General features: G+C 32.5%; 2 protein-coding genes across 9 annotated transcripts in view; one reads left to right on the forward strand and one right to left on the reverse strand.

Moving 5' to 3' along the window:
• The window catches only part of LOC119081003 (plasma membrane calcium-transporting ATPase 3), a 57115-nt gene that overhangs the window by 15363 nt on the left and 20575 nt on the right, over window positions 1-21177 (reverse strand). For 7 of the 8 annotated variants that reach the window (XR_005088415.1, XM_037189681.1, XM_037189680.1 and 4 more), the window contains exons 2-17: window positions 13969-14138; window positions 13688-13882; window positions 13324-13616; window positions 13021-13231; window positions 11571-11606; window positions 9014-9399; window positions 8711-8953; window positions 8406-8647; window positions 8079-8343; window positions 7833-8012; window positions 7680-7767; window positions 7249-7562; window positions 6992-7190; window positions 6722-6921; window positions 6269-6420; window positions 5280-5418 (exon numbers count right to left, since the gene is read on the reverse strand). Coding sequence is in view for 7 of the 8 variants with exons in the window: in XM_037189681.1 (XP_037045576.1) it covers window positions 5280-5418; window positions 6269-6420; window positions 6722-6921; window positions 6992-7190; window positions 7249-7562; window positions 7680-7767; window positions 7833-8012; window positions 8079-8343; window positions 8406-8647; window positions 8711-8953; window positions 9014-9399; window positions 11571-11606; window positions 13021-13231; window positions 13324-13616; window positions 13688-13882; window positions 13969-14125 (3300 nt within the window). In the remaining variant the exon portion in view is untranslated. Of the gene's footprint in view, window positions 1-1912; window positions 2037-5279; window positions 5419-6268; window positions 6421-6721; window positions 6922-6991; window positions 7191-7248; window positions 7563-7679; window positions 7768-7832; window positions 8013-8078; window positions 8344-8405; window positions 8648-8710; window positions 8954-9013; window positions 9400-11570; window positions 11607-13020; window positions 13232-13323; window positions 13617-13687; window positions 13883-13968; window positions 14139-21177 lie in introns of those variants that run through there. The other variant, XM_037189684.1, reaches the window with a different exon arrangement.
• LOC119081033 (allatostatins MIP) overlaps window positions 13146-21177 on the forward strand; it is a 50091-nt gene continuing 42059 nt past the window's right edge. Inside the window, exon 1 of the mRNA XM_037189736.1 lies at window positions 13146-13239. The gene's annotated coding sequence lies outside the window, so the exon portion shown is untranslated. The remainder of the gene's footprint in view (window positions 13240-21177) is intronic.

Raw genomic sequence — 21177 nt, forward strand, 5'->3', positions numbered from 1 at the left:
GTGAGACCATACTTTTTATAATCGAATAATTCGTATTGCATAGATGTTGTGGTATTGAAAAGAAAATGAAAACAAAAAAAATTTTAAAGAAAAAATTTGTGTTCGACAACTTGTATCTACACAGTTCACAATATAGTTCATGGACAATCGAAACCTTACATTGGAATACAGGACATAATATAAGATATTAAAAATACAAATCAATTATGAATCTCAAGTAAAGAATCCCAGATATAGATATGGTCTAACCAAAACGAATCCTACTGTTCTGCGCATAAAATGTGAGGAGGGATACATTGTATGTACCACATTTCCAGTGGGTGAAATAAGGAAATAATGTTTTTTTTTCGTTCACGATAAACAATGAAGGAAAAATGAAGAGAAATTTCTATAAATATTTATAACGTGCGTGAATGTGCGTCTTAAGCATATTCAAAAATTAAAATTTCATCAAAATATGCGTTCTTTTTTCGCATCATTAAATTTATTGCCAAAAAATAAAAGAAACAATCATCTAAGTTTGTCAATGCTGTTCTAGAAATTCTTTTTGCAATGCAACACATCAACGAACAAAATGAAATAGATGGATTTCAATTTCAATCGAAAAGTTTTTTTTTATGTTGATAACTATTAGTGAGGGGATTTGAATGAATATATTTGGTAAAAGGGGTTAGACAATTCACAAATTTCTAACAAAAATGCTAAGACAAACATAACTTCAATTTTTTATAACAAGAATGGTTTAAGTAAGTGTTGTTGGATGTGTAATTGGCGAGATTAAGGTGATTAAATTGAATAGAGAACAGGCTATAAAATGAAGTAGATAATTATTAAGTAGAAAGTGTGGGTAATTTTTTGGGGGTAAACAGTGCGCATGCTTGGTGTTTGTAGATAGAACCAAGTAGATTCAATTATCTTAAATACTTAGCGATGATCGATTATCTTCTAAAAAATTGTTTTTCCAATTTTGGCTGACCTTTTCATGTCGATGAACATTTTTTTAAATTAATATTCTCTTCCCATAAGTTAAAATTAGATTTCTTTCCGATTAGTCGCATTCGTAAAATATTCGATTCTGATCTTAATCTCTTTTTCATTGATATGACCTAATTTGATATCGGAAAAATGCACAGCATGCTCTTAGTTTCTGAACAATTCATATTGAATAGAATTTACTTAATTATCTGCTGTGGAAACACGCTTTGAGGATGAACTCTATGTGAACTGAAAAATAGGCCACGGAATATTTTTTCAACAATATATCTTGAAGTTGCCTTGACGACAATTAGAATAGCAATAAAAGGTCATCGATAATTGATCAACTACTTTCCCAAACACCACGCACACCAGATGATTTCTTTTATATAATTTTAATAATTGGGACAGTCGTTTGTTTTAAATTAAAATTTAAATGAATTCATTCCGGTCGAACTAATGAATTGATTGTGAAAACAAAATAAAATAAATCAGAAAAATTAAAAGTGAATTCAACGGAACGAAATGATGTTGTTATAAAAGTTAACAAAATGTAAGGTGCAACATGAATCGTCAGCAACATAATCATTAAAATTACAACAAATAAAAAATTAAAAAAATTTATATAAAAATTAGGAAAAGGAAAAAAAGGAAGAAAAAAAATAGTTACATCACGCACGGGCACGACTAAGCAAGGCCATTTTAACTTTTTTTGTCTAAAATTTTCTAACAACCAATATTTAAACGAAAAATAAAAATTAAATAAAAAGATTAAAAATAAATTCAAGACTATCAACTAAACAAAAAAAGTCGTCCGTACGTACTTGTTTCTTGTTATATTTTGTTATTGATTTATCTGACTTTTTGTAATGGATTTTTTATTGGTTTTGAATTGAATCTAACGGAAGCTGTATACTCTATTCATTATCTTTTTTTATCGGATCGACCTCTGGAACACACTGTTTCTTTTTCTTATTAAATTTGCTTTAAATTTACGTTTTCTTTTTCTTTTATTGAGTGTCGCTTCATTATACTTCAGTCTCTCTCATTGGTTCCGGCGGCTAATAATTGATAAAAAGAAATTAAAAAAATAAAAACTTTGCATTTTTGGTTTTTTAGTAAAACGATCAATTAAGATGCTATATTGACTGAGTGAAAACTAACGAAAAATAAATATGATGGAAGAAGTGAGTATATTATTAAAGGAAGAAAATAAATTCTTCTATAAAACGGTAGCGGTAAAAGTAAAATAAAAATAAAAATTTTATTAAATTTATGTTGTGAAGATGAAAATATTTTTGTGTCAATATTTCTCAATGTCAAAAATCAAAAACAAAAATTGTGGGTTTTGGGTCGTTAAAAGACAAATTTTTAATGTTAAAACTCAAATTTTTAATTATAAAAATTTTAAAAAGTTTTTTTTTGTTTATTAGACGGGCCTTTTAGTCATTATCATTGTCTCGTGCATACATCCGTAACTATTAAAATATATTTAAATCAATTCATATTTGTCGGGGTTGGTACTGGAGAATATTTTAGATGTCTAATTTCTTATCCTTTTCCAATGCCATAAAATTTAAAAAATTTAAATTACTCAGATTAGCAGAACATTAGCGCGTCAATCGCGACCATTTCTAAGCGGATTTAGCTTTTATTCTCCCGAATATGTGATAAGGCTTAAGGATGTTCTAGCGAAATCGTTGGGAAACATATTTTCTAATTTATCATTCATGAGCGTAACAGAGTTTTATTCACTTCACAAACATTTAAAAAAAAGTTGAATTTCTGCGGAAAATATTTCTCGTATGCAACAAGAAGATTAATAACCAACTCATTATTATTATCACGTTTGTATATTTCAATTTTCTAATTATAAATATGACTGGCATGAAAAGAGAACTCATTTTTTTGTATAGTAAAACGACTAGTGAAACTCGGGCAGGGTTATCTTAATTTTAAATTTAGATCTAAAAAATGACTTTTGATGATGCGTTGTTTTGTTGTTATTATTATTTTTTTGTTTAAATCCTGTAATAATCGCATTTCGTTGGATGTGTCTTAGAAACATGTAAATAGAATTTAAGTTAAATGTGCCGGTTTGAAATCAATGTTCTGAATAAATTACGGAATACTTTAACTGTAGTGTTTCAAAACTATAAAAAAATGTGAACATCCGTCTCTTAAAAGGTTGCAAGGAAATCGCCTCTCAACTGATTCATTATCAATTTCAGACTTGATTGTCGCACAATCTCATTCCAATGTTTCCGATTATAAACACTATGAATGTAAATTCATTAATCAACAAAAAGGAAATGAAATTATTATCGAAGTAATCATAACATGGACAATGCCCTCTATAAGCAGATTGATTTAACGACTGTCTTTCTCATTGTATTGAGAAGTGATCGCAACGCAGATTAAATTCTATTCAATCTTTACAATAGTATTGGCGAACAGTAAAAAAAACTGCAGGATTTTATAGAATTCATCAAAATTATGATCATAGTAAATTCAAAAAATTATAAAACAAAAGAAGAAAAACGAAAAAATATAATTATGAAAACGTATGTGTGCTGTTGATGTGTATAGTATGCATTCTTTTGATGTTGTGTTTGATGTTGTGTACGTATAATGTTTGGCTAAAAGCTATTTATCGTGGTAGAAAGTTTTTCTCTTTTAAAATAAATCGGAAAATATTATTTATGTTTGAAATTGTATGATTGAAAAGAATGATTTTCCTGTTTCCCTGTTAGTAAAATGTTGTTCATTTGGTTAAAACAATGGAAATGTTAAAGAAATGTTGCGAAAATGATAACAGAGATGGTTTTTTTGTTATTTATATTTATTAAAAATTGTATGTTTAAAGGCTGTCATTTACATTACGTAATCCTCACGATTGAGACGATTTTTAAACAAAACACCGAATTTCACAAAAAAAAAATGAAAAGTGAATGGCATCTTTATTAACAATCGCGCTAGATTGATTTTTACATTTATTTTTAGTTGAATCAGACAATCATTTTCTGAGTCAAATATAATTCAATCACAAGGTCCCGGAAAATGTTTGGTTGGTGTTACGACCGTTGCCTTATCTTCTTTGAAAACAGTATCATTTAAAGCCGTACAAAACACTAGATCAAATTTTTGTATCGAGGCGGAAAATTGTCTCTTACGTCACTCAGGATAGGAAACCGAAAAGTCCAGTTTTCATGTGCGTTTTATTGATCCGAGGCAAAGCCGAAGTCAGTATACACCCGAAAACGTGATGTTTCAATTTATCCCGAGTTACGTAAATGATTAACACAGTGTGTAAGCTGGGCGCCAAAAGTGCTTGCGTAATGAAAAGTACGGCTTTCGATGCATGAAAATTGATTTTGTGATCAAGCTCATAAGCGCGATGAACCGTAACGAAAGCGCTGACACATTAGGTATAACTTAACACTGTACACCGGGGAGTACAGTCTGCAATACAATATTTTTCACACCAAGACTTTATTTGATAGAGTTTTCAACTGTGACGTCAAAACTGTCTTTTCTAAACAAAATCGCACGCAACGCTTCAAATTGTGTCTTTGTCACAAATAAATTGCAATCTCAACGGAACAGTTAAAAGTGTCTTATCACAATCATAATAAATGCCTTGCCAGAAAAGAATGTTTGCTCACACTCAATTCGGTATTATATTTTATGAACTTAATTTTATCAATTTAATCAATTGTGAGGCTATGTAATACAAAGAGCAGTGCCTTAAAAAGAGAGAGCGAGATATTAAAAATTCGAAAGTGATGATAAAATGATAAAATTTGATTTGGTAAAAATGTTGTTTTGTTGTTGTGTTTTTATATGGTTTATTGATATTATTTCATATTTTTTTTAAATCATTTTTTATATAAAAATTTTTACTGGCGAAGGAAAAACTGTGACAAAAAAGGTAAATATAAAAAATTCCGTGATACTTTTTCTTACACCAAAAAGAGAGAAATAAAAGCGGTTAAATAAAAGGAACCTCAGATAGGTGTAATAGAAATTTGTATATTAAATAGACTCTATAGAAACCCAAAAAAAATATGAAATAATAAAATTCAAACTATAGAAACTAGAATGGTCGTTACGAGTATTTATATATATAATTTATATTATGATATAAGGTGGCGGGGGGCAAAATAGGGGGGGTCGAAAAGTGGATATATAGAGTAATATATAATGTATAATAAGATTTGATATTTATATAATAAATATTTGTGATAGAAAGAGAAATGTTATTCGAGATCGAAAAGAGAGTTAAAAAACAGAACATAACATACCTGTGTTTGGAGCCGAGTCAATCCACGAATCCAGAGTATTTGGCCAGCTCGTGGTTTTTTGTCGGAATCCATTGAATCAAATCGTTCATCGCCCAAATTAATGGCTTCAGTGTATTGCTCTGGGTGTCCTCGTCCCCATCTACATATATTCAATAAAACATTTTCAGTTGGAATATTATAATCTGCTTATAATTTCGAGCTCTCTGTGTTCGTTAGTTGTGTTCGCACATGCAATTCCAAAATTTTCATTGTAAATTACACTAAGGCGATTGTATATTTCCATTATACCAAGGTGGAATGGTAGTTTGACCCGTATAATATATAATACTATTTGCATACGAAATTCGCAAAGTTCAAACTTACAGCAACCACATCGAATTGGCTCTAATCGAAGCTAAAGTTTGCATTAGATACATATTGGAAACCCTTCGCTAATTATTAGTTTCGAAACTACGAAATGCACATGAGAGAAACTAATTTTCAATTGGGATCGGATTTCCAAAGTAAAAACAAAAAAAAAATATTTTGGGTAACACTTTAGTTATCACATGAATACGGTCAGTAATCAAACGGTAATGCATCTTGATAAAGTCAAGTAATCCCACGATTTAGCCCGTTATCAACCTAATCGATTTACAAAACAAATCACGGCGCTGGACAAAGACATTAAAACCACAAATATTAGATATGCATGTCCGTCTTATCGATTACTATCTTTCGGAGATTGATGAATGAAAGACGACATCGAAATAGAATACCATCGACGACGAAAAGCGATACCGCAAGACCCATTTAGAGTTCGGTTTTTAACCGGTTCAGTCTTACACAGGACAAGTCTCGGTAGTTATTGTGAAATTTTAACCGGTTTAGTCTCGTCTAACGGTCGGATTGTAAAATTCTCTGTTTCGTGTGTGGAATAAGTGTTAAGGCCTAAGAAATCTATACAAACAGTTTGATGTAGTAAAGCAAAATCATTAACTATGACTTACGATAACAATTTTGGTAATGTTCGTGTAGGCACGGTTGTGATTACTTGTCCCCAAAGCAGTGTGCCAAGTCCGAAGAATAGACACCACAGCCATTGCTCTAGGGTAAGTTCTTTAGTTGAAAATGCCATTTTACCGTATTGGATGATGACAACCTGTACAACAAAATTTGGAAAATGTTTTGCTTACCAGTCTGGTCATATGTAATGGAGAAAGGTTCGAAATAGCTCAAAATCGAGTCATGGAAAATTAAGTGAATCGCCCTGTGTGTAACTCGGCAATAATATACAAGTAGCATGATGTACAGTCAGTCAGAATGTAAAATGACTTTGACTACAAATCATGCCATTATCGGACCTGCGTACACTACCCAGCGCGATTGACTTAATTTTAAATGACCAGAGTTCGAGCTATTCCAAGCATTGCGTGGATATTGAATAATTGAAATGTACGCACCTGAGAAACGCACGTACCAATCCAAATGGAATAGAAAATCGGGTTTGTGAAAACGCCTTCGAACACATTTCTTTGTCCATGAATTTTTCGCGCATTGAATTCATTGAACAAGGTCATCATTACGAATGAATTGAAAATAATGGTGAAGTGTTGAGTTGGCGGTTGTCCGTGACCAGATTCAACGTCTAACAACTTGTCTCCTGTTCAGTAAAGAAACACACAACGATTTATATGCCGCCACAAATATTGATCATGATTTACACTTCGTACCTACGAACAGGAGTGAAAATATAACGCCCAATTGATATATTGCTTGTCCTATAATATTTTTCATCATTGTGCGCGATATGAGTGGTTTCGTTCGACCGTACGGTTTACGTAACAACAAATCTGGCGTTGGCATTTCCGTAGCTAAGGCCAATGATGCTAGCGTATCCATAATCAAGTTAACCCATAACATTTGAACGGCCTGCGAAGTGCAAATTTACAGTCAAATGATCGACGGCAGAATGTCTCCGCTGGCTTACCTTTAATGGTGAATCTTGTACCGCACAAGCACCAATAAATGCCACAATCACAGCAACTACATTGACGGTCAATTGAAATTGTAAAAACTTTGCAATCGAATCGTAAACGTTGCGTCCCCACATGACCGCTTTGACTATACTGCTGAAGTTATCGTCGGTAAGAATAATATCCGACGCTTCTTTTGCGACATCGGTACCGGCAATACCCATAGCGAAACCAACATCAGCTTTCTTTAGCGCAGGTCCATCGTTTGTACCGTCACCGGTTACAGCGACAACTTCGCGATTCTCACTTACCTTACTGTCGATGATACCTGCAGTAGAATTTTTGTTTTAGTTGAAAGGCAAGGGGATTTCTTTAGTCTTACTACTGAGACTGAGACGGTTAAGGAATAAGACAATCGTTACGTCAAGAATCAATTGAAACCTACCTTTGACTAGAGTATATTTATCAGTTGGAGAAGACCGGGCTAATACTCTTAATTTCGGCCAAACTTTATCAAGCAAATGTTGTTGAACCTATGGAACAATAAGCACAAAGAGTTAGGTTCAGTTTTCGAAATGATCTTAAAGGTCGTGCTTACATCTCCGTTACTATCACGAATACGACGATTAAATTCCTTTCCTTCCAAAATGAGAAAGTCTTCATTTGGCTTGACGATGCCGCATTTAGCAGCAATTGATCGGGCAGTGTTGATATTGTCACCGGTGACCATACGCACGGTGATGCCAGCTTTTTGACATCGACGGATCGCATCAGGCACCTAACGACAAATTTATTTAAAATAAATAATTTTTCAGGGAAAACTTATTTCTGATTGTAATCTCACCTCAGGACGGACGGGATCCTCAATACCAACGACACATAAACATGTCAAATTGCTGACTATGTTCGCCTCATCGTCCCAATTCGGTTCATTATCGATATGAACTTCATTGATTGCTGCTTTGCCAGGAACAAAATCACGATATGCCACCGAAATCGTTCGCAAACCATCGCAGGCCATCGGTTCAATAACTTGATGAAGCAAACGTTCTTGCATGTCTCTGGTGAATTTTTCCAAAACACCATCATGTCCGTAGATAAATGCACATCTGAAACGGAAATAGTTTTCGTAATGATCGACTAAAGCATCCCTGTATAACGTTGAACATACTTTGTTAGGACCATTTCTGACGCTCCCTTCGTGAACAATCTGTAACCACCTCCCGGTCTTGGTACGACTGTACTCATCGATTTTCGTGTAGAGTTAAATGTGAACACACGTGTGAATATCTCTTCTGGAATATCATCGCGAATGCTTTGATAGCTCATTCCTAATCCTTGAACGAAGCCCAAAAGAGCGCACTCTGTTTTGTTACCGACTTGCTGAGCTTGTTCGCCAGGTGCATGGCCAGGCTATAATCAAAACATTGACTTTTTAGTTTTTCGTGCGAATCACAACGTGATGAACAATCTTACCATAATTCGTGAAGTGTATGCAGAGTTTACCGAAATGCCTTGAACAATCGTGTTGCCAACGTGCGAAGGTATGTCAGAGAATTTAGGAGTCACCTTACATAGTTTCTCGCAAATGTATGATTGAACAACTGTCATCCGGTTTGTGGTCAATGTACCGGTCTTGTCTGAACAGATAGATGTTGCGTTGCCCATAGTTTCACAGGCGTCCAAATGACGTACGAGATTGTTGTCTTTCATCATTTTCTAGTAACAAAATTCCACATTTAATGTAAACGACAAAAACCAACTTTTAACTGAACTGACCTTGACGGAATAAGCTAATGACAATGTCACAGCCAATGGCAATCCTTCAGGTACTGCAACCACGAGCACAGTCACACCAATAATCAAATGCTTGACCAATGTATTCGCATAGGTATTGCTCCATTCCTTGCCGTCGATAACGAATGTCTTAACACAGAATTGTACGACCAAAATAAGAACGGTTAAAACAGCGATGGTCGAACCAGCATAACCAATTTGAATGGCAAGTTTTGTCAGTTTTGCTTGTAAAACAGATTTCTCTTTTTTGGCACCCGAACCTTCCGGAGCAGCACTCGATGATTCGACGTGATTTTCAGCCGCCTCTTCTTTACTTGGTGGTAATTGGGCTGGAATATGACTGTTTACGGCTGTTAATCCATCCTCGCCTTTAGTGCCATTTAATGGTATTGGCAATGTTTGAAGTAATTTGTTTTGGTGGGTGCGGAAGAAAATGATGAATGAAAAAAGAAATTCAGATTAGTTTCGATTCAGAAAATGAAATAATTTTTATGATCGTAACTTAGGCTACCAGCAAAAATAACAAAGCATTAATCTCGTTTAATCTAGTAATTATTTTCTCTCTAAAAATATATCTACTTAAATCAGCACTCAAAGTGTAACAGTGCCATTGGTCTTATTGCTCTGTATGTGTTCGAACGAAAAATAATTTAAGGTTTTAAGCCAAACATTTTCATATTGTATGGTACTAGATTATCAAAAATTGATACTGTTATTATGCTAGGATAAAAGAGCTGCACGATATTAATAAGCATACGTTTCTTTGCGACGCAGATCCAGAACAGTTTTAATCATTTGCTATAGACAGCAACGACAACAATAAGCTAAATCTCCGTTTAACATGGGCATACATAGTGAAATGTTACGTTGAAACGAAAAAAGTAAAAGATTTTGCATTGAATATTTGAATTAAACAAAAGAAATGACAGATTTACTGTGATTATACTGTTTCTCAGACTTTGTAGACAATATTCAGCACTCATAATTATGGTAATTTTTAATACATTGTCTTATATTTTCGTCTGTCTATCTGCAAATCTATGCATATATTTATGAGTGTAATAGAATTTGAAGCAAAATATTTACTTAAAGTAAATTAATTCGTCTCAAGGAACACATCTTTAAATTTCTTTGAATTTTAAAAAATATGTCACACACATGGGCGTTTGTTTTGTTATGTCAGTAACACTGTATTCAGAGCTCGTAGTTTTGTCCATAATATCAGACGTACTCCATTTTCTATCATGACGTTAGCTGAATTTTATAATGCTCAAAAACTGAATAAAATATCGTGCAGCATATTAGATAGTAGAGTGCAAATTGGAACTAGAACTCCAAACAGTTCCACATTTATATATCAATTTGTTCGTCAGCACTCTACCACTCGACTTAATCAATATAATTGTAATAGAGAATAAAATTTTGCATATTTCGTTTGCGACTTATTTCTCAAATCAACAAATATTTTTTTTTTTGTAAAAAAGGCTCAGTGATTATTAACAGGAAATTAAATCAAAACAAAATAAAAACGGAATGGTTCAAATGCGTTCATGCGAGAAAAAAAAAACTTTAGTAGTGCAACTGTAAAACAACAAATAATGCTTTTACACAGACTTTTTTTATATATATATTTACGTGAACAAAGAAGACATAGTTGAATTGGTATCAAGATTTTTTTTGTTCATACTGGGTTTTAAGCTTTAACTGTGTTCGTAAGTGAAAATTATGTACCAACGATCGGTGGATTAATTAAATACCACAAACTTCTCATAGATAAAACTGAGAATTTTTACATAGAAAAAAAGTATCAAAGCCATACTGCTAGATGCGTTCAGATGAACAAAGTTTGAGTTTAATGGTTTAATTGTGAACATTTTCACCTCGTTGTAAAATTTTCTTTATCGCATCGAAATGGATGTCACCCACTTCGGATGATTAATTTTGTTCGTGGAACAAAATTACGAGAACATTTTAATTTCTGATATATACGAGAGAATGAAAATCAAGTTGGAATGAAAAGTCTGTTATTTTGCAAATTTGTCTTCTCGATTTTTGTAGACACAACGAATGTGATTTTGGCAAATAATTCTCACGTACAAACTTGAAATCATAATATAAAACAAATCTTTATTCAGCAGCTTATTCATTTCAATTAGCGCGACTTTTTTTTGATTTTTTGTTTCGAAGATTTTATTGAAAATATTTTCAAAATAGAAGAAAAGAGAAATGGTAGTGACGGGTTAATTATCATTTGGTTTTTAACTTGAATTTTAAAGGCACGAAGCCGTTTTGGTTTTGATTTATCTTTGGATTTTATGTTTGGTTTTAATAAAATGAATTTTCTTCTACTTTTAAAAATATTTTACTAATCTATTTGTAGCGCAAACTATGATTATGGGTATTAAATATTGGTAAAAAATTAATTTAATTTTTATTATTAAAAATAAATTAGAATTCATTCGATCAACTTAAAGAAATGAATTTTAATTTATTTTCAATTTTTTTTTTTTAACTTTTTCTTTTGTAATTTAAAATTCACCTGTTAAACTCTTCTTCTTCCTCTGCTTTTTAGCTTCTGCCAATGCAAATTTTTCACACATGCAAAATAAACATATTAGAATAGATTGGTGGTAAAAATAAATAAAATTAAAGTTTTGGTTAAACGAAAAAAAAATTGTAAAAACAAAATGTTCATATTTTCATTGTCGGATGATGCCTAAACGATTGCGTCCTTAAAACTGTAATGTCCGACATCCGACAAACGAACAGTCAGACTATACCATTTTAAAAGCGCAGATTAATGATAAATTAGATGTACAAATTGTCTTGTTTCTGACGACTGTGGAACCCCTTTTCTCTGAAACTCTTAGACCTTTAACTATCTGAAATTTAACAATTAATGTAAATTCCTCGGTAAGCAAATAGGACCAATTAATGACTGGTAATCAGTTTATAGAAGAGAATGAAAGTTACAGAATGAAGAACTAACATTGGAGTTGGAAAGTTGAAATTTTTGGGGAACAGTTCTGATTTAAAACGTCTACACATCAACCTACTTTCACGCTTTGTTTAAAGTACTCTGTGGTTTCCAAAAAAAAACTTTGGATAAAAAAACTGTAACATGTTGATTGTTGGAACAAAAACTTTTAATCCGGCACATCATATAATATTGAGGTAAAAGTAAATTTTACCATTATCTGTCCAGAATGAAAATGTGGGAAACTATATACCACACATACTACCAGCAAGAGCAAAAATAAATTGTTCAGGGACGCCTAAAAATTAATCTGTTAAATATTATGTTACAGCAACTCTATCAATCTACGGTGGATGAATGTGTTGTTGTTTATTACCAATTTATTATGTGAAATGAGTACGAAAATGCAACCAAAAAAATTGGGTAGGGGGTGTCGAAACTAAATATTTCAAAAAAATAACAAAATTTTGCTGTGACATTCATTGCATTTTATATCAAAAATAATCAAATTATAATCCAATGAATATCCCATTGAAATAAATATGAAAAATGTAAGATTGAAAGGCTAAACAAATTCGTTCAATAAAATATAGGGTAAAAACATTACAACTGCAACTTTGGGGGACAAGTTCACAAAACATGTTAAAAATCAAATAAAAATCAAGAAATCATTCATAGATTGGGGTACAAGTATTGTTAAAACTCAATCGGGGTTTTGGGTGGGGGGTACAAAATACTATTTTGTAAAATTTTCAAACTCAAAAATCATATCACTGTTCCTTTTGCGTTTACCAGTTTCATTATAATCCCAAACATTTAAAAGGAAAATAAAACTTTCCGTCCAGAAAAACTATATTTACAAACTGAATTGTCACTCGAAAAGGTATTTTGAACAGCAGAAAATTCAAAACACAAAAATCCGGAATGAAATGTTAAAATTTTATGATTATCCATTCGGATAATCATAACGTTCATTTGAATGAGAGAGCAAAGCAAAGAATTTCAAACTCACCCTTCTTCATCTTACGAATTTCAGCCTCTTGTTGGTCAACCGCTGCACCTAACAGAGTGAATATAATACCGGCCTGAGAGTTTACACCGACAGCGGTTACAACCATCTTTCCACTGCCTTCCATGACGTGTGTGCCAGATAGGACCATTGGATCGTAATTTTCACCTTTCTTGACATGGTCAGATTCACCGGTGAGAGAAGATTCGTCAACCTTTAAAGGTAAGGTCGAGTTTAGCACACGATTTTTAGATAAACTTTCTCAAAGCCAACGATGATCGAACACCTGAAGCATGAAGAGCTTACCTTTAAGTCATTGCTTTGAATTAAAATGCCATCAGCCGGCAGCAAATCTCCGTATTTGATCTGACAAATATCGCCAACAACAATATCACCAACACCAATATTCCTTGCCTCTGTACCACGGATAACCGAAAATTTGTGTTCACCTTCTATTCGATTTTGTAAGCCCCGGAATTGTCGCTCTTTTGAATAATCATTGAATGCTGTAACAATTACTACAACTATGACGGATATCAATATAGCTAGACCCTCAATCCAGCCATGATGATCGTCTTCTTCGACCTGTTTAGACGAAGCTATTTGGAAAGCAGAATTGATCGAACATTAGTGTTCAGGTTGAGAACAAATGAAGTGATTAGATTCTTACGAGCATTTTCATCAGCTGGCTGATAAAATGATAGACCAAGTGATACTAAAGCAGCTACTTCTAATATGATCAGAGTTACGTCCTGTAGTGCCTCCCAAACTAATTGAAGAAATGTTTTAGGTGGTTTCGGTGGTATTGTATTCGATCCAAACGTTTCGCGTCTGTGCTCTATATCAGCTGCGGATCCACTTAAACCTATTTTCGTAACCAGACATTTATGTTACCAATATGATCAACCGGCTAAATATGAATTCGATTTCTTTTTTGCGAATGGAAATTACCTTCGTTTGGTGATGTGTACAGTTTTTTGCATAATTCTTGAACACCTCCTTGCTCTTGTATTCGGAGAATTCCTTCGCGTCCTCGATGCTCCATGAGCTCTCGAAGATTTTTAAGGGAAATGCCATATTGGGCAGGTCGTCCATCTATTGTCGCCATTTGTTATGAGTATCTGGAAAAAGGTAAATGATAATTAAACTTAACGTGATTTTAGTAAGGGAAATTTCCGACGTTATTCTAATCGATGTCATCGATAAAATAGTTGATTTTAAGAAAATTTTGTGTCAGGTGGATGTGTCAGCTGAAAACCCCACTTCCACGAAACGTGGAACAGAAATTAACTTTTATTTAATGATTTGACAAGTGACGATACGCCTTGATATACTTGGAATTGAGTAATTTCGTAAAAAAAATGAAACTAAACAATAGCATGTAAAGATAATAATTTAACTTTTGTGAGTAAATGCCTATCAATATCTATCTATCCACCCACATATATCACCTTAGAATCCTCACAAATGTTTCTCATTTTATATATCTAATATCTATAAATACTCGAAGAAATAAACTGAATAGAAATAATAAAATATAACTGGGTGATTAGCACATTTACACACATATTAACATTGTACTTCTCTATGTGTTCGAAATTATGAAAATCAGATTATATTAATAAATTGGATGATGTCTCAGATATTTTGGTGAAGTATTATTGAATATTCGATAAAAATCGATAATTAATACAAGCCAGTCTCCTGTCTGTTTCGGTTTTGACGCTAATCAAATTCCATGTTTTCATTTAAACGAACAGAAAAATTAAATTGAATTAAAAATACTTTTCCAATTTTTTAGTTATTAACTTCTATGTATTACAGAAGGGATGCGTGTAAAAAAAATTGTATTTTCGTGTTGCATACTTCATTAAATTAGACCTTGATGCCGACATGACGGGCAGTTTTTTTTTGAAAAAAAGGTGTGATTTTCGTGTAAAAACGAAAGAATGGAAAAACCGAAATCGTTTACATGAATTATGAAAACGTAAATGAAGTAAAAAGAAAGGACTTTCGGCAGCTATGAGCTGAGCACTGAATGAAAAATTTCAAAAGAAAGCGCCCTTCTCGATCACTTCTATTGACTGATATAAATATTTTCCGTTACCCGGTACGGACTGATAGTTTTCATAGACTGTAAACTCATCATGATACAAGCACGTGTTTATACATCTATCCTTGTATTTGCAGGTAGAACAATAGTTGGTTTGGGTTGGATGATGATATATCGACGAAAGTTATTATTAAAATCGTTTAAAATGATAATGTACCTACTGTAACCTACTGATGTTGTATTTGACTTTTGTTAAAGTCCAAACAGTTCGTAAGGTCGACGTATTGGTTTAGTTTGGTGGCGTGAGACCTTGAGTAGCGTGTGATTTTTAACAATATTTTTTCCTGGAAAAACTATGAAACCGTCGGCAAAAGAGAACGTGACACAAAAGCAAATATTTATTGCTTTTACTGAACATAATAAATAACATATTGAACGGCCAATTTAGATGCCATATGGTTCATAAAGTCAAATGTATTTTTTCTGGTCGAGTACAGTTGGAATCCAATTTGTTATCTTACTTCAACAATCTGAGAAAACATACTCATTTACTATTGTTGCAGATTTACAACACAAAATAAAAAAAAACACCACCCGCACATTTGTAAACATACACACACAACCAGATTCGCACCGTCCATATTCTCACGAAAGCAATTTCTTCGAATGAAACAAAAAAAAAACCTTTCGAATTTAAATAGAAATGTCAAAGGTTACATCAGTTTAACACACAATGTTGGAAAAAAGCGTACTACATTGACTGTGGAAAGTCTATTCTAATTCCGTAACACTCAACGTTTTGTAAAAGGTTGTGGGTGGGAAAGTGGTACGGGTGCGATTTATTTAGTTGTCACACGGTTTAGTAATGGGAGGGTTCACGCAAAGAGGCTCAGTTTCATCACGTTCTGTCGAAATTTTTTAATGAAAAATAAATACTCGTAATTGTTGTGCAAATAGATAGTTTTTTAGTAACATCCCTTTTTGTGTGCATAAAAGCTGAAAGGAAAAAACCCCGAAACTTAACATGTTTGTAGGAAACACAGACAGTAACTAAAGGCTATATTTGATTATAAATGTATGGACGGTCAACATTATTTATTACAGCAAAGAACACAATATTGCAAGTTTCAACTACAATCGCTACATTTGGTACCGTCTCTCTTAGATTAAATTCGAGAACAACAATTTTATATGGTGAATAAACTACAGATAAAGTTGCACGTAATCAATCTACCCCGAAAGCCACTAATGAAAACTCTTACAAATACCATTTTAATTGAGCACAAGTGCTTTCAATTATGTTTTCAGTTGACCACTCTATGTTGAAATTGAGTTTAGGTGTATTAATTACATGTATACACCAACAGACATTGTGCTTTATAAATCTTCGACAGGCTATCCTTATTCAAGTGGTCTGTCATAGTGTGTTTTTGCTTTATAATTTCAACAACAAAGTTATTTCGCCTAGCGAAACCTAGCAAACATTTCACTTTGACTCATACGAAATTCATTAACCGATATCGAACGGTGATAAAGGAATTTCCTTATTCCAGTATCACCAGCTGAAATTGGAAAGTCTTTGTTTTTGAAAAGCTATTTATATCAGCCATTATCATTGTAAAGAAATGCGACAGCGAGATAATGGTCTGCAACAAAAAAAAATCGAGCAAATAGTGAGCGCAAATGTTTGAACTACATTGTCTGTAATGTATATACCTGACTGTTGTTATCAGTTATCTTTTACAATTCGATTTCAAGTTTTGCTTCTTTTGGCTTTTGGTAGACAAATAGCAGTTTCTTTTTCGTCATTTAATGTTATTTCTGTTTTTATGATAAATGAACAAACCTGTTTTTTTTCGTTGTAAAAAACAGATAGAAACAAAAATTGTTCAACTATGTCGGTCGAGGTAACGACACGCCGTGCATATACGGCAATTAGTATGAATGAATGTGTATAAAAATCACTGATATGAATGGCGAATTATTATATGATTATTTTCTTTAACAAACCCAAATGTTTTATTCATTGCAGATAAATGAGATTCATTATTTAACCTGAAACTGACTTGAGGCGAATTAGGTTACATCATTTAGCGCCCGGTTTTTTGAAGTTATTTTTCTTATCAACAGATATTCTTAGTCTCTATATCACCTTCAATATACAAATTGTAAATTTGGTGAGCAACCACACAGTTAAGGTTTTTCATTTACATAAAAGTAACAAATTCTTAAAACAATTTATTTAAATCTGGCTAACTGAAAAACCAAATAATTCACTACAATCTACAGTATGTTTACGATAGAAATGCCTTGCTGTTACAGGGTATACGTCATCGTAATACAACATAAACCATGACAACATCGCTGATACAATCTTGTTGCTATAAACTGAAAAATTGAATCGACTGAATGAAGAGAAGAAGAAAAAAAATCGCTATTTTATTCTTCGTAAACTTGTATATATAATACCGAATAAATAAGCCAAAATGGTGGTTACAAAAATGCATGGGTGTGCCGCCGTGCCGCACACGTTTCATCGGACGCGCTAGACTAAGTCGATATAGACGAAGAAATAAATGCACTGAAAACACTTTCTTGATTAGTTTTCGTTAAATTGTGCATATAATCGTACAAAATGAATTATTTTTCATTTGTTTTTTTTACTGCAGAAAAACTACTTAAGTTTATGTTCAATTTCAACGATTGATTGAAAATACAAAATAATGAAAATACATTCCGTAGATTAACAAAACTAAAAAAATTGCAATTCTCTTGCATTAACTTAATGGTTGAATTTTATGTTTTAAAAGTTCACGGTATCATATTGACAGTCCACGTTCGTTTTGTCTATTATACCTAGACACTGATACTGAAATTAGCAAACGTGGACTGGTATTTTCTATATTTTTTTCGTAAATATAATGCTAGCGAAAAAAAAGTGTGATAGACTCATCAGTCTTGGCATGGTGTTGAAGGAGCAGAGGAGATATTATATGAAACAGTTCGGACAAGTCAAAAGTCAATTAACACATTTTTTTTATTCGATAATGGTTACCATTGCTGAATATAAACCTGCATAGTTGTTCAAATAGTTTTAATGGAAAAAAGAAATATTGGGGTTACGTGTCATATACATGACAATTTCAAATATATATATATTCGTTCATATGACTAATCCGAAGAACGTTGAGTAGTCATTCTATGATAAATAATAAATGTTGGCTCTACATTCTTTCGATTCATTGAATCAGAAAATTAAAAGCGAACACCTCGTTGAACGTAGATAAAAAGAGTAAAAATCAGAGTAATTTCTTGCTAATTTAAATCAAATGAATAATATTTAAAGTGCGACATGAAGTACATCGTTACATTTGAACGACTAATTCGTAAAGAAAAATTCCTTCGATGGTCAAAAACGCGTCCAAGGTTAGAGAGAAGTGCCATGATCAATGTTGTCATCCAGTTATAACAATCTAATGTGTCAATTAATTTCATATTAAAATTAAGTGATTTCTTCTCTCTCTTTTTTTCGATCAAGCAGTTTAGTATGCTGAATATATATTTAGGGAAAAAAAACCTAGTGAAGGCGATATTGGACCCTCTAATTATCTTTATATTGTGTACAAAGATAATAAAAACTTTTAAACGAATACTCAAAATTATAATGACATCATACATTTACGACAGCAGATTGTTACGTAAAAAAATCTTTTTTCTTCTCTTCTCCATTGACGCATTTTGAAACGAAAATCTTTTTTGTGTTACAAGTACAAGTACATGTTTAATCTCGATGCAAAGATAAAATTTAATGGCGTCATTGTTAATAAAATCGTGTATATTGCGAGGCAGTATTTTTGAAGAGGGAAAATGTTTAAGACGTCATAGAAATGAAGAATCAAGCACTTGATTTTAAATGGTTGACAATTTACACGTACATATTCGTTTAACTGCCAATCAACCATGCATGATATATACACCTACAAAATACTCATAAACGGAAAAAACATTTTTTTTTTGACGTAATCTCATATTTGATATGAAACAATTAAAAACTAAAAATCACTTTCCTAAGGCTAATATAATTAACATGAAGAAATCGCGCATGTTCTCCACATGCAAGAGTTTCGTGACAAACCAGATTTTTTTCTCGAATGAAAATATTGGCACTAACACGACAAAGACGACTCATCTTCGTCTGATGACGTCATGGAACAATCATTTTCTTACACTTATTCTTTCAATTTCCGGTCTACACATGTACTCCGTAATAGAATGATGTGTAGTAAAACGAAAATTGATTTGTAAAGGACTCTAGAAATGAATGTTATACCGTTCAGATAACATTGTGTCTGGGCGAATACACGTCAGCAAAAGTTATGACATCATATTTAATTACTTGCAAAATGACTATTTGGGATAGAAAGTGATTCACTTTATGCGTTTTCCGTAATCAACGTTATGCACAGAGGGAGATTTTGTGAAACATACCATCGAATAGACTCATGGACTACATATTCATTACCATTATCGTATAATAATCAAAATTTCATTTTCCAGTGGCCATTCTACTAAATCCAAGAAAACTCCCAAAAAACATGCTCTAATTCAGGGGTGATATTTAACTACACTATAAGCTCTGGAAAACATTATCCATAAATTCAACAAACATTGACTATACATATCGTTATGGCACTAATGTCATGTTCGTGCGACCTGGTCATTCTCGTCTCTCATACATAATTAAATTACTAATTAATTATTTCGGATCAACATAGCAGTACCAGCATATTTGCGTTAGGTATGAATATTATGATGGGTGTTCCGATGTTTGTACGAGCGAGCATGCATGTGATAATGCAAAATTTGGTAGCTTCAATTATTGTCACAATATGATTTTGGGTTCTAAGGTTTATTGTGATGACACAGTAATAAAATTCTGAATTTTAGAGCCTAAAATGCTTAATGTGGTTTTAAATTCTTAAACCAACATTGGTCCGACATTATTTTGAAATTGGTGACTGTTTGTCATGTCGATCAGAGATACATTTAAAAAAAGGCATTTAATAATGAATGGAGGCTCTCAAAGTCGATCATCAATGATAAACGTTTTTAATAACAAATTTTTAGAATCAGATGGGAACATTTTGTTCGAATACATCCATTCTGTTACATTGTGTCCGCAATCGCCTAATTAATTGGAATGTTTTTTGTGTATTGATTTTTTTCTGTCTGAAAAATGACCCGAAGTCTTTAGCGGTATATAACATGATGAGTGAATGTAGGTGGAGGTATAATGGAATCACATAATTTCTATTTGCGGAGTACCCTGTGCTAAGTAAATAATTCGTTTGCTTTCGAATGAAATGAAATTCACCATTAATTGGTGCTACCTTACCGAAGTAAGTAAAATTTAGTCGAGAGACACTTGCCATTGAAGACAAAATAATGTTCAGCGATGAACAATGAGAGAAAGTTGTTCGATATTCAAAAGTTTACTAAAATTTACTTTTGGTAAGAATTTTAATTAATTTGTTTATTTGACACGAATTACCGCAAATGACTATTAAATGATACAAGTCAACATCATAACCATCAATACCACCAGTCATAAATTATTATTATTGAACGTACTGAGTACAGTTATAGTTTGGGAACTGTTTTAGTTTTCCCCCAAAACTAAATGTTATTTTTCAATTATGTTTCTCCGTTTACTTGGGATATATTCAACTGAAAGCACCAAACACTTTTGGGTAATTAAAATTTAGTATTTTGCACAAAAACAACACTCAGAATTTAATATGTTTTACAATAAATTGCTAAACTTAAAATAAATGCACAAATTTCCGGGCACATATTAATTATTGTATGAAATAAACGTGCAAACTATAGCATCTTACGTACATTTTGAATTCACAATTTCGGAAAGAAAAGTAAATTCGAAAACTAACCGTCCAAATGAATGCCAAATCTAACACTGAACTTTTTTAATGAAAGATTATTTCACAAGAGTAAGAACGTCGGAGCTAGTTGGAGCTGGTTGATATCAGATAATAAAATAAATAAGGAATACAACTTTTTAGTCCAATTGTGTAGTTTATCTGCAGTAT

The sequence above is a fragment of the Bradysia coprophila genome, unplaced genomic scaffold (assembly GCF_014529535.1).
Source record: "Bradysia coprophila strain Holo2 unplaced genomic scaffold, BU_Bcop_v1 contig_350, whole genome shotgun sequence".
Lineage (NCBI taxonomy): Eukaryota > Metazoa > Arthropoda > Insecta > Diptera > Sciaridae > Bradysia > Bradysia coprophila.